The 15,432-nt window shown below is 41.8% G+C and overlaps 1 protein-coding gene across 1 annotated transcript in view; it reads left to right on the forward strand.

Annotated features, from left to right (window-relative positions):
* The first annotated feature begins 596 nt into the window (after positions 1–596).
* The window catches only part of LOC124017625 (regulator of G-protein signaling 22-like), an 18,995-nt gene continuing 4,159 nt past the window's right edge, over positions 597–15,432 (forward strand). The window contains exons 1-12 of the mRNA XM_046332878.1: positions 597–725; positions 1,059–1,087; positions 1,306–1,368; positions 1,648–1,827; positions 2,159–2,244; positions 5,788–5,884; positions 6,654–6,754; positions 6,904–7,320; positions 9,486–9,647; positions 10,700–10,913; positions 13,929–14,054; positions 14,682–14,783. Coding sequence (XP_046188834.1) covers positions 704–725; positions 1,059–1,087; positions 1,306–1,368; positions 1,648–1,827; positions 2,159–2,244; positions 5,788–5,884; positions 6,654–6,754; positions 6,904–7,320; positions 9,486–9,647; positions 10,700–10,913; positions 13,929–14,054; positions 14,682–14,783 — 1,599 coding nt within the window. The 5' untranslated portion in view covers positions 597–703. The remainder of the gene's footprint in view (positions 726–1,058; positions 1,088–1,305; positions 1,369–1,647; positions 1,828–2,158; positions 2,245–5,787; positions 5,885–6,653; positions 6,755–6,903; positions 7,321–9,485; positions 9,648–10,699; positions 10,914–13,928; positions 14,055–14,681; positions 14,784–15,432) is intronic.

A 15,432-nucleotide genomic window follows, 5' to 3' on the forward strand; every position in this document is an offset into this window, starting at 1 on the left:
CCCTCTACCGTATGTAGCCCCTCTACCGTATGTAGCCCCTCTACCGTTTGTAGCCCCTCTACCGTATATAGCCTCTCTACCGTATGTAGCCTCTCTACCGTATGTAGCCCCTCTACTGTATGTAGCCTCTCTACTGTATAAAGCCTGTCTTTTTACTATAGTTTTATTTCTTTATCTATTGTTCACCTAATACCTTTTTTGCACTATTGGTTAGAGCCTGTGAGTAACACCTGTTGTATTCGGCAAATAAACTTTGATTTGATTTGACAATGTGTTTTGTACAACACCGCTGTGTCGAAATATTTATTTTTGCGGTTATGCCGCCCTCTACTGGTTGTCGTTCACTTGACTGTCGCACTCACTGGGAAAGTACTACGGTCTATTTCCTCTCTGAAATAGAATACATGTCGGTGTGCATAGTAGCGTGCTATGTTTAATCATCTATACTTTACAATGAGACGACTGAATAAAATGCAATATAATTAGTAGTTTTAAAAGCTGGCACTCCAGTTATTGTTTCCTCAGCGTCACGACTACTGCTCCCTCTTCTGCAATGTGATTGAGTTCACTTCCATAGCAACCCCTCTGTCGGTAATTACACACTGAACGGTCTGGTGACGGCGGGTCAGAGGTGTTCAGGGTTAGATATAGAGACCCCTGGCTGAGGTTTCTGGGGTGAATTATAACTAAGGACAACTGAAGTATGTTGGGGAAGATTACAACAGGTGAGTTCCGGGAATTCTAGAAAAAACTGAATTAAAACTCTGCGGTGAGAGAACTTTCAACGTTAAAAACAACTAGGAACTTTCAATGCGTTCAAGACAACTAAGAACTGGGGGTGAACGCTTTGGCGACTGGGGAAAATCGTTTTGAACGGTCTTTCAAGTCGGGTCTCTTTCTAGAGCGCCGAGTTCAAGATCCCCGACGTCATGATTTGAGCTCGTTTCCTGAGTTTTCGGTTGTCTTAGACGCTTTGGAATTCGGGGATTTCCGAGTTCCCAGTTTATCTGAAGGTGGCATCAGTTGTCTTAAATTTAATTAAAAAAATTCTTCCATAGATCCACCTTACCTTACCATCGATAATTTCGTGAGTAACCAATTTATAAAAATATATATTTTAAAAAACGAATACCTTTTTCAAATCGTTTCAACATGTCACATTATAGACTACTGTACTGTTAGTTGAACAACTTTTAATATGACTTTATGATTCTGGTAAGGGATTTAAAGTGAACGCTGTAGCCCCCCCCCCATATCAACACATTGAAAACTAATTAACCCATGTCTTCTGTTCGATGTCCACAGGAGGACTGTCTGTCTTCTGATGATGTTCTGGTGCACTTCTTTAACGACTTCCTCAGTCTGCCTGTAAACATCCGGTCACATTTCTACTTTTGCCATATTATTTAATTTATTCAGTAACAAAAAGTGTTATTTTCACTGTGGGATGAATGCCAGAACTTTTGTCAAGCACAACGTGGTTGGAAATGGTTATAAATGTGGATTTGCTTGATTTCAGCTTTCCTCAAACGGTTGATCAGATTTTAAGATAATTTACTAATTACATGAGCTACTCTTTCTCTGCATCTATTCTGTCAGATTCTGAGAAAATAATGTCCCAAATGTCCTGGTTTCCTTCCGACCCAGTCGTTCCCTGAGTGTGTACAGTACAACCAGGAGACTGGTGTGTTTGAGGTGGTCAGTGATGCAGCGGTGGCTCTGTCTAGGAGGATCAGGTCAGCCCTGCAGTACTTTAAATCACAACCTCTCACTGACCCAACAGAGCTGACTGCTAGACCAGTGGTGGACAACCACTACACTGTTCTGGTCAGTCCACATTCTCCTGTTCCTTTATAGAATGTCATCTTGATATAGAATACTGCATTGTGGGGGTGGGGGGCTTTCAGGTGAGTATTTCACTGTACTGTTTTAACACCTATTGTATATTGTTCAATTGACAAATCAACTTTGATTTGCCAACCACTACATTGCACTCATAAGTTCTCATCAAACTAAAGAGGATTGCTTTGAAAAAATAAAGTATTTTCAAGTTTCTCATCAGATTAGTTGGTTGATTTAATGCTATGGAGTTTTATGAAATCAGACACCTGTGTGTGTGACATCATCTAAATGAGAATAATAATCATTGTCTGAACAGTGCTTGGACAGAGAACAGGGAGTGGAGTGGATCCTAAAAGAAAGACTACCCTTGTTTATTGAAAGTGACTGCTACTTCGAGTACAGGTAATCCCCAATGTTTTATTACTGGGGGTCAGAAGTAGACCTATAGGTTGGGTGGAAGTAGACCTATAGGTTGGGTGGAAGTAGACCTATAGGTAGAAGTAGACCTATAGGTTGGGTGGAAGTAGACCTATAGACCTATAGGTTGGGTAGAAGTAGACCTATAGGTTGGGTAGAAGGTAGAAGTAGACCTATAGGTTGGGTGGAAGTAGACCTATAGGTTGGGTGGAAGTAGACCTATAGGTTGGGTGGAAGTAGACCTATAGGTTGGGTGGAAGTAGACCTATAGGTAGAAGTAGACCTATAGGTTGGGTGGAAGTAGACCTATAGGTTGGGTAGAAGTAGACCTATAGGTTGGGTAGAAGTAGACCTATAGGTTGGGTAGAAGTAGACCTATAGGTTGGGTGGAAGTAGACCTATAGGTTGGGTGGAAGTAGACCTATAGGTTGGGTAGAAGTAGACCTATATGTTGGGTGGAAGTAGACCTATAGGTTGGGGAGAAGTAGACCTATAGGTTGGGTGGAAGTAGACCTATAGGTTGAGTCAGAAGTAGACCTATAGGTTGGGTAGAAGTAGACCTATAGGTTGGGTGGAAGTAGACCTATAGGTTGGGTGGAAGTAGACCTATATAAAACTGTATTTTTTTGTGAAGAATCGACAACAAGTGGGACACAATCATGAAGTGGAACGACATTTATTGGATATTTCAAACTTTTTTAACAAATCAAAAACTGAAAAATTGGGCGTGCAAAATGATTCAGCCCCCTTAAGTTAATACTTTGTAGCGCCACCTTTTGCTGCGATTACAGCTGTAAGTCGCTTGGGGTATGTCTCTATCAGTTTTGCACATCGAGAGACTGACATTTTTTCCCATTCCTCCTTGCAAAACAGCTCGAGCTCAGTGAGGTTGGATGTAGAGCATTTGTGAACAGCAGTTTTCAGTTCTTTCCACAGATTCTCCATTCGATTCAGGTCTGGACTTTGACTTGGCCATTCTAACACCTGGATATGTTTATTTTTGAACCATTCCATTGTAGATTTTGCTTTATGTTTTGGATCATTGTCTTGTTGGAAGACAAATCTCCGTCCCAGTCTCAGGTCTTTTGCAGACTCCATCATGTTTTCTTCCAGAATGGTCCTGTATTTGGCTCCATCCATCTTCCCATCAATTTTAACCATCTTCCCTGTCCCTGCTGAAGAAAAGCAGGCCAAAACCATGATGCTGCCACCACCATGTTTGACAGTGGGGATGGTGTGTTCAGGGTGATGCGCAGTGTTGCTTTTACGCCAAACATAGCATTTTGCATTGTTGCCAAAAGTTCAATTTTGGTTTCATCTGACCAGAGCACCTTCTTCCACATGTTTGATGTGTCTCCCAGGTGGCTTGTGGCAAACTTTAAACAACACTTTTTATGGATATCTTTAAGAAATGGCTTTCTTCTTGCCACTCTTCCATAAAGGCCAGATTTGTGCAATATACGACTGATTGTTGTCCTATGGACAGTCTCCCACTTCAGCTGTAGATCACTGCAGTTCATCCAGAGTGATCATGGGCCTCTTGGCTGCATCTCTGATCAGTCTTCTCCTTGTATGAGCTGAAAGTTTAGAGGGACGGCCAGGTCTTGGTAGATTTGCAGTGGTCTGATACTCCTTCCATTTCAATATTATCGCTTGCACAGTGCCCCTTGGGATGTTTAAAGCTTGGGAAATCTTTTTGTATCCAAATCCGGCTTTAAACTTTTTCACAACAGTATCTCAGACCTGCCTGGTGTGTTCCTTGTTCTTCATGATGCTCTCTGCGCTTTTAACGGACCTCTGAGACTATCACAGTGCAGGTGCATTTATACGGAGACTTGATTACACACAGGTGGATTGTATTTATCATCATTAGTCATTTAGGTCAACATTGGATCATTCAGAGATCCTCACTGAACTTCTGGAGAGAGTTTGCTGCACTGAAAGTAAAGGGGCTGAATAATTTTGCACGCCCAATTTTTCCGTTTTGATTTTGTTAAAAAGTTTAAAATATCCAAAAATGTTGTTCCACTTCATGATTGTGTCCCACTTGTTGTTGATTCTATTCCATTCCATTATATTCCATTCCATTCAATTCCATTCTTTCTATTCCATTCCATTCCATTCCATTATATTCCATTCCATTCATTCCATTCCTTTCCATTCTATTATATTCCATTCTATTATATTCCATTCCATTATATTCTATTCATTCCATTCCATTATATTCCATTCCATTCTATTCCATTCCATTCCATTATATTCCATTCCATTCCATTATATTCCATTCCATTATATTCCATTCCATTATATTCCATTCCATTATATTCCATTCCATTCCATTATATTCCATTCCATTCCATTATATTCCATTCCATTATATTCCATTCCATTCCATTATATTCCATTCCATTATATTCCATTCCATTATATTCCATTCCATTATATTCCATTCCATTCCATTCCATTCTATTATATTCCATTCTATTATATTCCATTCCATTCCATTATATTCTATTCCATTCCATTCCATTATATTCCATTCCATTATATTCCATTCCATTATATTCCATTCCATTATATTCCATTCCATTATATTCCATTCCATTATATTCCATTCCATTCTATTATATTCCATTCTATTATATTCCATTCTATTATATTCCATTCCATTATATTCCATTCCATTCCATTATATTCCATTCCATTCCATTATATTCCATTCCATTATATTCCATTCCATTCCATTCCATTCCATTATATTCCATTCCATTCCATTATATTCCATTCCATTCCATTCCATTATATTCCATTCCATTCCATTCCATTATATTCCATTCCATTCCATTATATTCCATTCCATTCCATTCCATTCCATTATATTCCATTCCATTCCATTCCATTCCATTATATTCCATTCCATTCCATTCCATTCCATTCCATTCCATTCCATTCCATTCCATTATATTCCATTCCATTCCATTATATTCCATTCCATTCCATTCCATTCCATTCCATTATATTCCATTCCATTATATTCCATTCCATTATATTCCATTCCATTATATTCCATTCCATTCCATTCCATTATATTCCATTATATTCCATTCCATTATATTCCATTCCATTATATTCCATTCCATTCCATTATATTCCATTCCATTCCATTCCATTATATTCCATTCCATTATATTCCATTCCATTATATTCCATTCCATTCCATTATATTCCATTCCATTATATTCCATTCCATTATATTCCATTCCATTCCATTCCATTATATTCCATTCCATTCCATTATATTCCATTCCATTCCATTCCATTATATTCCATTCCATTCCATTATATTCCATTATATTCCATTCCATTCCATTATATTCCATTCCATTATATTCCATTCCATTATATTCCTGTCATAGCTTTGTCTGACCCTCCATTCCTGCACTTTGTGACAAATGTTGTTTTTAAGGCTTTTATAAATAACGTTTTGATTGATTGATGTGTGTTTGATGCTTGACGGTGTTTCCTAAGGTTAGCGAAGCTGCTCTCTCAGTGGGGCCCACAGGAGGATCCTCCAGTAGCCCCCCCCCCTGTCACCACAGAGCCTGCTGGGACCAGACGAGGGATGGTACCTCAGTCCAGCCCCCTGTCACCACAGAGCCTGTCTGTCCTTCCCTGGGCCCGATGACAGAGAGACCCTATTGATGAAGGTCCTCTATGTGTCACTGGGACAGGTCAGCAGATCCTGCTTATTCACATAGATGGTATATCTCAGTATGATGTCAGTATGGTTCAGTACAGCGGAGATGATATATCTCAGTATGGTTCAGTACAGCGGAGATGATATATCTCAGGTATGATGTCAATATGGTTCAGTACAGCGGAGATGATATATCTCAGTATGATGTCAATATGGTTCAGTACAGCGGAGATGATATATCTCAGAGATGTCATATGGTTCAGTACAGCGGAGATGATATATCTCAGTATGATGTCAATATATACAGGTGATATATCTCAGTCAATATGGTTAAGTACAACGGAGATGATATATCTCAGTATGATGTCAATATGGTTCAGTACACAGATGATATATCTCAGCATGAGATGATATATCTCAGTATGATGTCAATATGGTTCAGTACAACGGAGATGATATATCTCAGTATGATGTCAATATGGTTCAGTACAGCGGAGATGATATATCTCAGTATGATGTCAATATGGTTCAGTACAATGGAGATGATATTTGTCATAAATAAACACTTGTTTTGTGGTGTTGGTAAAACAGTAGTTTACTTTATATACTGTGTATGATCCAGGTATTTCTCTGTCTCTGTCACCCCAGGCAACACTTCCCTGTAGTCACACTGGGTTTGTTTGTGTGTCTGCAATAGTGGTCTCAGATAACAGACATGTTGACAATGGCTAAGGACAAGGACAAGCAGCTGCCTGTCTGTACCCAGTCTGTGAGAACCCCGGTGTGCTCCCTGGGCCAGTAACAGACATGGAGGGACAGAGGGTCCGGCCTCAGCCTGCTTCTCCTGCATCCCTGACTCGGAGTCCTATGCCCTGTCCTCCTCACTCCTCGTCTCCTTTCCTCTCTGCTCTTCCTCCCGGACTGTCCTCTCTGCTCTTCACTTCTAGACTGGGACAAGAGACGGGAGACCACAGCGCAGAGCAGGAGATGAAAGTCTACCTCACAGAGACAGAGGCAAAGACAGAGATAGAGGCAGGAACTACAGATGAGGATAATGGGGACCCCAAGCCCCAGAGTCCCGTCTGTTCTACCACTGATGATGAGACGGTTGGTCCCCACACTGAGAGCCCCTTTGAGGGAGGTCCAGCCACCAGCCACAGCAGACTGAAGGAGCAGCAGGAGGAGGGTGACCTTGAGTTCCATGACCTTGAGTTCTATGATGTCACTGCTAGTATCCATGGTGATAGACAGGGCCTTGGTGACTTTAAGGACTTCTTAAAGGGAACACTAGGAGATAAGCTTTTGCGTCTGTGGATGGATATAGAGAGACTGAAGACCCTACAGGACGACAGGAGGAGAATCAGGTATTCATACACATTCAGTACTTCATATACACATTCAGTACTTCATATACACATTCAGTACTTCATATACACATTCAGTACTTCATATACACATTCAGTACTTTATATACACATTCAGTACTTCATAAACACATTCAGTACTTCATAAACACATTCAGTACTTCATATACACATTCAGTACTTCATAAACACATTCAGTACTTCATAAACACAGTCAGTACTTCATATACACATTCAGTACTTCATAAACACATTCAGTACTTCATATACACATTCAGTACTTCATAAACACAGTCAGTACTTCCTATACACATTCAGTACTTCATAAAGGTCACATTCAGTACTTCATATACAAATTCAGTCACTTCATAACACATTCAGTACTTCCTATACACATTCAGTACTTCATAAACACATTCATATCTTCATAAACACATTCAGTACTTCATAAACACATTCAGTACTTCATACACACATTCAGTACTTCATAAACACAGTCAGTACTTCCTATCACATTCAGTACTTCATAAACACATTCAGTACTTCATAAACACATTCATCCCACTTCATAAACACATTCAGTACTTCATATACACATTCAGTACTTCATATACACATTCAGTACTTCATAAACACATTCAGTACTTCATATACACATTCAGTACTTCATAAACACAGTCAATACTTCAATACACATTCAGTACTTCCTTAAAGGTCCAATGCATCAGTTTTTATCTCAAAATCAAATCATCTCTGGGTAACAATGAAGTACCTTCCCTGTGATTGTTTTCAATTAAAAAGGTCAAAATGAAACAAATATATCTTCTTAGCAAAACCCTGCAATTTCTCAAGTCAAAATGTTGCTCGGATTGTCTGAAGTGGCCTGAGTGGGGGAGGAAAGCAGAACCTCTTAAACATTTAACTCTCTTTCTAACCTTTAACTAATTCGGCACACTGATGTCACCATGGAAGGCCAAAACGCCATCCCACCAAAACAGGCTGACATTTCAAAGCTCATAGTGTGAAAATATGTATAAAACACAGGAAATCATAGTTTTGACTGCACTGGGCCTTTAACCCGTAACTCCTAACCTTCACCTTAACCCTGACCCCAACCCCAACCCTGACCCCAACCCTGACCCCAACCCCAACCTTCACCCTGACCCTGACCCCAACCCTTAACCCATAACTCTAACCTTCACCTTAACCCTGACCCCAACCCTGACCCCAACCCTGACCCCAACCCTTAACCCATAACTCCTAACATTCACCTTAACCCTGACCCCAACCCTTAACCCCAACCCTAACCCATAACTCACCTTCACCTAACCCTGGACCCCAAACCTGACCCCAACCCTTAACCCATAACTCCTAACCTTCACCTGAACCCTGACCCCAATCCCTAACCCCAACCCTTAACCCATAACTCCTAACCTTCACCTGAACCCTGACCCCAACCCTTAACCCCAACCCCCAACCCCAACCCTAACCCATAACTCCTAACCTTCACCTGAACCCTGACCCCAACCCTTAACCCATAACTAACTCCTAACCTTCACCTGAACCCTAACCCCAACCCTAACCGTAACCTTAACTCTAACTCTTAACCTGAACTAATCCTAACCTAACCTAATCCTAACCCTAATCCTAACCCTAACCCTAATCCTAATCCTAACCCTAATCCTAACCCTAACCCTAATCCTAACCCTAACCCTAACCCTAACCTAATCCTAACCCTAACCCTAACCCTAACCCTAATCCTAATCCTAACCCTAATCCTAACCCTAACCCTAATCCTAACCCTAACCCTAACCCCAACCCTAACCCTAACCCTAATCCTAACCCTAATCCTAACCCTAATCCTAACCCTAATCCTAACCCTAACCCTAACCCTAATCCTAACCCTAATCCTAACCCTAACCCTAACCCTAACCCTAATCCTAACCCTAATCCTAACCCTAATCCTAACCCTAACCCTAACCCTAACCCTAACCCTAACCCTAACCCTAATCCTAACCCTAATCCTAACCCTAACCCTAACCCTAACCCTTACCCTTCATTGAAGTATAGAACCTGAGATGACAATGAGCCTTCCTCTTAACCAATGACGTGGACAGAACCATCTTCAATGATTGATTGATTGATTGATTGATTGATTGTTTCAGGCATTTGGTCCAGATGCGAAGCTGCTACCTGCTGACCGGTGGCCAGAGCAGTCTGAATGGTGAGCTGTTGACCAGACTGGGTCTCTCTACCTCCCCCTGCTGGAGAGAGGACAGACTGCAGAGAGTTCAGCCCCACGTCACTGAGGCACTGCTCTGCTACTGGTGAGGAGACAGACTGACATCCACACCAGGGGTTTTTAAACCTCTCCTCTGGGACCCCCAGACGGTCCATGTCTTTTAAACTACTCCAGAGCTCCTCGATTTAACATTGTGGTCATGTTTATATACTGTTTTACCCACTTCGTATGTATAAACTGTATTCTAGTCAAGGCCCATCCTATATAACTACTGTCTATACACACCATCCTATATAACTACTGTTAAAACACCATCCTCTATAACTACTGTCAAAACAACATCCTATATAACTACTGTTAAAACACCATCCTCTATAACTACTGTCAAAACAACATCCTATATAACTACTGTCTAAACACACCATCCTCTATAACTACTGTCTATACTGTCCTCTATAACTACTGTCTATACACACTATCCTATATAACTACTGTCTATACACACCATCCTCTATAAATACTGTCTATACACACCATCCTCTATAACTACTGTCTATACTGTCTATACACACCATCCTCTATAAATACTGTCTATACACACCATTCTATATAACTACTGTCTATACTGTCTATACACACCATCCTATATAACTGTGTGTTCCAGGGGTCCCAGGTTCATGTTGTGGTTGTGTTCCAGGGGTCCCAGGTTCATGTTGTGTTCCAGGGGTCCCAGGTTCATGTTGTGTCCCAGGGGTCCCAGGTTCATGTTGTGGTTGTGTTCCAGGGGTCCCAGGTTCATGTTGTGTCCCAGGGGTCCCAGGTTCATGTTGTGTTCCAGGGGTCCCAGGTTCATGTTGTGGTTGTGTTCCAGGGGTCCCAGGTTCATGTTGTGGTTGTGTTCCAGGGGTCCCAGGTTCATGTTGTGGTTGTGTTCCAGGGGTCCCAGGTTCATGTTGTGGTTGTGTTCCAGGGGTCCCAGGTTCATGTTGTGGTTGTGTTCCAGGGGTCCCAGGTTCATGTTGTGTCCCAGGGGTCCCAGGTTCATGTTGTGTCCCAGGGTCCCAGGTTCATGTTGTGTTCCAGGGGTCCCAGGTTCATGTTGTGTTCCAGGGGTCCCAGGTTCATGTTGTGTTCCAGGGGTCCCAGGTTCAGGATGAGCCGGAGAGCAGTAGATCCTCTCAGACTGTCACTGCGGAGGAACGGACAGCTACACCCTCCCTCTGGTGTGAACCCTAACCCTCGTTACATCAACCTCCACCCCCTCCGGGCTCACACCTCTATCCCTCGACCTACCATCCGCCCAGACACCTCTCTACCCAGAGGCAGGACCCCCACACCAGCTCACACACAGGTACTAGGTGTGACCGACAGAGAGTTGAGATAAGAGCTTTGAAATGTCTTTATTTTATGAGAAGCGCTATATAAGTTGAATACAGTCGTATTATTCTGTGTGGTGTCAGACAGGTTAGTAATGTCATATTATTCTGTGTGTGTGGTGTCAGACAGGTTAGTAATGTCGTATTATTCTGTGTGGTGTCAGACAGGTTAGTAATGTCGTATTATTCTGTGTGTGGTGTCAGACAGGTTAGTAATGTCGTATTATTCTGTGTGGTGTCAGACAGGTTAGTAATGTCGTATTATTCTGTGTGGTGTCAGACAGGTTAGTAATGTCGTATTATTCTGTGTGGTGTCAGACAGGTTAATAATGTCGTATTATTCTGTGTGGTGTCAGACAGGTTAGTAATGTCGTATTATTCTGTGTGGTGTCAGACAGGTTAATAATGTCGTATTATTCTGTGTGGTGTCAGACAGGTTAATAATGTCGTATTATTCTGTGGTGTCAGACAGGTTAATAATGTCATATTATTCTGTGTGGTGTCAGACAGGTTAATAATGTCGTATTATTCTGTGTGGTGTCAGACAGGTTAGTAAAGTCATATTATTCTGTGTGGTGTCAGACAGGTTAGTAAAGTCATATTATTCTGTGTGGTGTCAGACAGGTTAGTAATGTCATATTATTCTGTGTGGTGTCAGACAGGTTAGTAATGTCATATTATTCTGTGTGTGTGTGGTGTCAGACAGGTTAGTAAAGTCATATTATTCTGTGTGGTGTCAGACAGGTTAGTAAAGTCATATTATTCTGTGTGTGTGGTGTCAGACAGGTTAGTAATGTCATATTATTCTGTGTGGTGTCAGACAGGTTAGTAAAGCCATCTGTATTATTCTGTGTGTGTGTGTGTCAGACAGGTTAGTAATGTCGTATTATTCTGTGTGGTGTCAGACAGGTTAGTAAAGTCATATTATTCTGTGTGGTGTCAGACAGGTTAATAATGTCGTATTATTCTGTGTGTGTGGTGTCAGACAGGTTAGTAAAGTCATATTATTCTGTGTGGTGTCAGACAGGTTAGTAATGTCGTATTATTCTGTGTGGTGTCAGACAGGTTAGTAAAGTCATATTATTCTGTGTGTGTGGTGTCAGACAGGTTAGTAATGTCGGTATTATTCTGTGTGTGTGGTGTCAGACAGGTTAGTAAAGTCATATTATTCTGTGTGGTGTCAGACAGGTTAGTAATGTCGTATTATTCTGTGTGGTGTCAGACAGGTTAGTAAAGTCATATTATTCTGTGTGGTGTCAGACAGGTTAGTAATGTCGTATTTTTCTGTGTGGTGTCAGACAGGTTAGTAAGTCATATTATTCTGTGTGGTGTCAGACAGGTTAGTAATGTCGTATTATTCTGTGTGTGTGGTGTCAGACAGGTTAGTAATGTAATGTGTGTGTGGTGTCAGTATTATTCTGTGTGGTGTCAGACAGGTTAGTAAAGTCATATTATTCTGTGTGTGTGTCAGACAGGTTAGTAATGTCATATTATTCTGTGTGGTGTCAGACAGGTTAGTAAAGTCATATTATTCTGTTAGTAATGTCGTGTCAGACAGGTTAGTAATGTCATATTATTCTGTGTGGTGTCAGACAGGTTAGTAAAGTCATATTATTCTGTGTGGTGTGGTTAGTAAAGTCATATTATTCTGTGGTGTCAGACAGGTTAGTAAAGTCATATTATTCTGTGTGGTGTCAGACAGGTTAGTAAAGTCATATTATTCTGTGTGTGTCAGACAGGTTAATAATGTCATTATTCTGTGTGTGGTGTCAGACAGGTTAGTAATGTCAGACAGGTTAGTAAAGTCATATTATTCTGTGTGGTGTCAGACAGGTTAGACAGTATTATTCTGTGTGTGTGGATAAAAGTCATATTATTCTGTGTGTGTGGTGTCAGACAGGTTAGTAATGTCGTATTATTCTGTGTGGTGTCAGACAGGTTAGTAAAGTCATATTATTCTGTGTGGTGTCAGACAGGTTAGTAATGTCAGTGTGGTGTCAGACAGGTTAGTAAAGTCATATTATTCTGTGTGGTGTCAGACAGGTTAGTAATGTCGTATTATTCTGTGTGGTGTCAGACAGGTTAGTAAAGTCATATTATTCTGTGTGGTGTCAGACAGGTTAATAATGTCGTATTATTCTGTGTGTGTGTGTCAGACAGGTTAGTAAAGTCATATTATTCTGTGTGGTGTCAGACAGGTTAGTAATGTCGTATTATTCTGTGGTGTCAGACAGGTTAGTAATGTCAGACAGGTTAGTAAAGTCATATTATTCTGTGTGTGTGGTGTCAGACAGGTTAGTAATGTCGACAGACAGTTAGTAAAGTCATATTATTCTGTGTGTGTGTCAGACAGGTTAGTAAAGTCATATTATTCTGTGTGGTGTCAGACAGGTTAGTAATGTCGTATTATTCTGTGTGGTGTCAGACAGGTTAGTAAAGTCATATTATTCTGTGTGGTGTCAGACAGGTTAGTAATGTCGTATTTTCTGTGTGGTGTCAGACAGGTTAGTAAGTCATATTATTCTGTGTAGTGGTTAGTAATGTCGTATTTTTCTGTGTGGTGTCAGACAGGTTAGTAAAGTCATATTATTCTGTATTCTTAGTAATGTCGTATTTTCTGTGTGTGTGGTGTCAGACAGGTTAGTAATGTCGTATTATTCTGTGTGGTGTCAGACAGGTTAGTAAAGTCATATTATTCTGTGTGGTGGTCAGACAGGTTAGTAAAGTCATATTATTCTGTGTGGTGTCAGACAGGTTAGTAAAGTCATATTATTCTGTGTGTGGTGTCAGACAGGTTAGTAATGTCGTATTATTCTGTGTGGTGTCAGACAGGTTAGTAAAGTCATATTATTCTGTGTGTGTGGTGTCAGACAGGTTAGTAAAGTCATATTATTCTGTGTGGTGTCAGACAGGTTAGTAAAGTCATATTATTCTGTGTGTGTGTGGTGTCAGACAGGTTAGTAATGTCGTATTTTTCTGTGTGGTGTCAGACAGGTTATGCCAGCAGCAGTCCTGTTGTAGCGCCCTGGAGGATGGAGAGGATGTTACAGGCTCTATGTGTGGACTCACAGGCCGGGTTCTACTTCACACGCTACTGTGAACGCTCTGAAACCCGGGTATAGACAGCTCTGTCTGTCTGTCTGTCTGTCTGTCTGTCTGCTCTGTCTGTCATCTGTCTGTCTGTCTGTCTGTCTGTCTGTCTGTCTGTCTGTCTGTCTGTCTGTCTGTCTGTCTGTCTGTCTGTCTGTCTGTCTGTCTGTCTGTCTGTCTCTCTCTGTCTGTCTGTCTGTCCTGCCCGCCTGCCTGCCTGCCTGCCTCTGCCTCCTGCCTCCTGCCTGCCTGCCTGCCTGCTGTCCTGCCTGCCTCTGTGCCCGCCTGCCTCCTGCCTCCTGCCTGCCTGCCTGCCTCTGCCTGCCTCCTCCTGCCTGCCTGCCTCCTGCCTGCCTGCCTCCTGCTCTGCCTCTCTCCTCTGCCTGCCTGCCTGCCTGCCTGCCTCTGCCTCTGCCTGCCTGCCTGCCTGCCTGCCTGCCTGCCTGCCTGCCTGCCTCTGCCTGCCTGCCTGCCTGCCTGCCTGCCTGCCTGCCTGCCTGCCTGCCTGCCTGCCTGCCTGCCTGCCTCCTGCCTCCCCTGCCTGCCTGCCTGCCTCCCTCCCTCCCCCTGCCTCCCTCCCTCCCTCCTGCCCATAGTGCTGTTGTAGCTGTATTGTACAACATAAATAAATAGGTCTTCCTGTATCTTGTCAGCTGTGGGAGAATGCCGTCCACTGCTGGTGTGATCTGCAGCAATACCACCAGCTCTTCTACCAAGATGGACTGGATCCCTACAGGGTACAGAGACAGGCTCATGTAAGATTGGATCCCTGGGGGAAGGGGGGGGGGGTATTTGCGTCTGATGCTGGATTAGGTTCTGGTGGGAGATGTAGGATAGAATATATTAACGATACAGGCGAAGTCTTCACCCCAATCAATGGAAACTCCCAGCCAAAGCATGGGCCAAATGACCAAGCCCTTCCCTAATTTGAATGAGCCCTACATTAAAGACATTTAATGATACATTAAAGACATTTAATGCCCTACATTAAAGACATTTAATGAGCCCTATATTAAAGACATTTAATGAGCCCTACATTAAATACATTTAATGAGCCCTATATTAAAGACATTTAATGAGCCCTACATTAAATACATTTAATGAGCCCTATATTAAAGACATTTAATGTGATAATGATGATGATGATAGTGAAGATGATGATGGAGTGACTATCATGACGATGGTGATGATGGTGATGATGATGATGATAGTCATGATGATGAAGATGACCATCTGACCCATTAGTTACGGTTCTCATTCTAACCCCTCCAGTTGTGATGATGGTGATGATGATGATGATGATGAAGATGACAGTCTGACCCATTAGTTACAGTTTTCATTCTAACCCCTCCAGTTGTGATGATGATGATGAAGATGATGATAGTCATGATGATGAAGATGACC

Source organism: Oncorhynchus gorbuscha, unplaced genomic scaffold (assembly GCF_021184085.1).
Source record: "Oncorhynchus gorbuscha isolate QuinsamMale2020 ecotype Even-year unplaced genomic scaffold, OgorEven_v1.0 Un_scaffold_295, whole genome shotgun sequence".
In the NCBI taxonomy this organism is placed as follows: domain Eukaryota; kingdom Metazoa; phylum Chordata; class Actinopteri; order Salmoniformes; family Salmonidae; genus Oncorhynchus; species Oncorhynchus gorbuscha.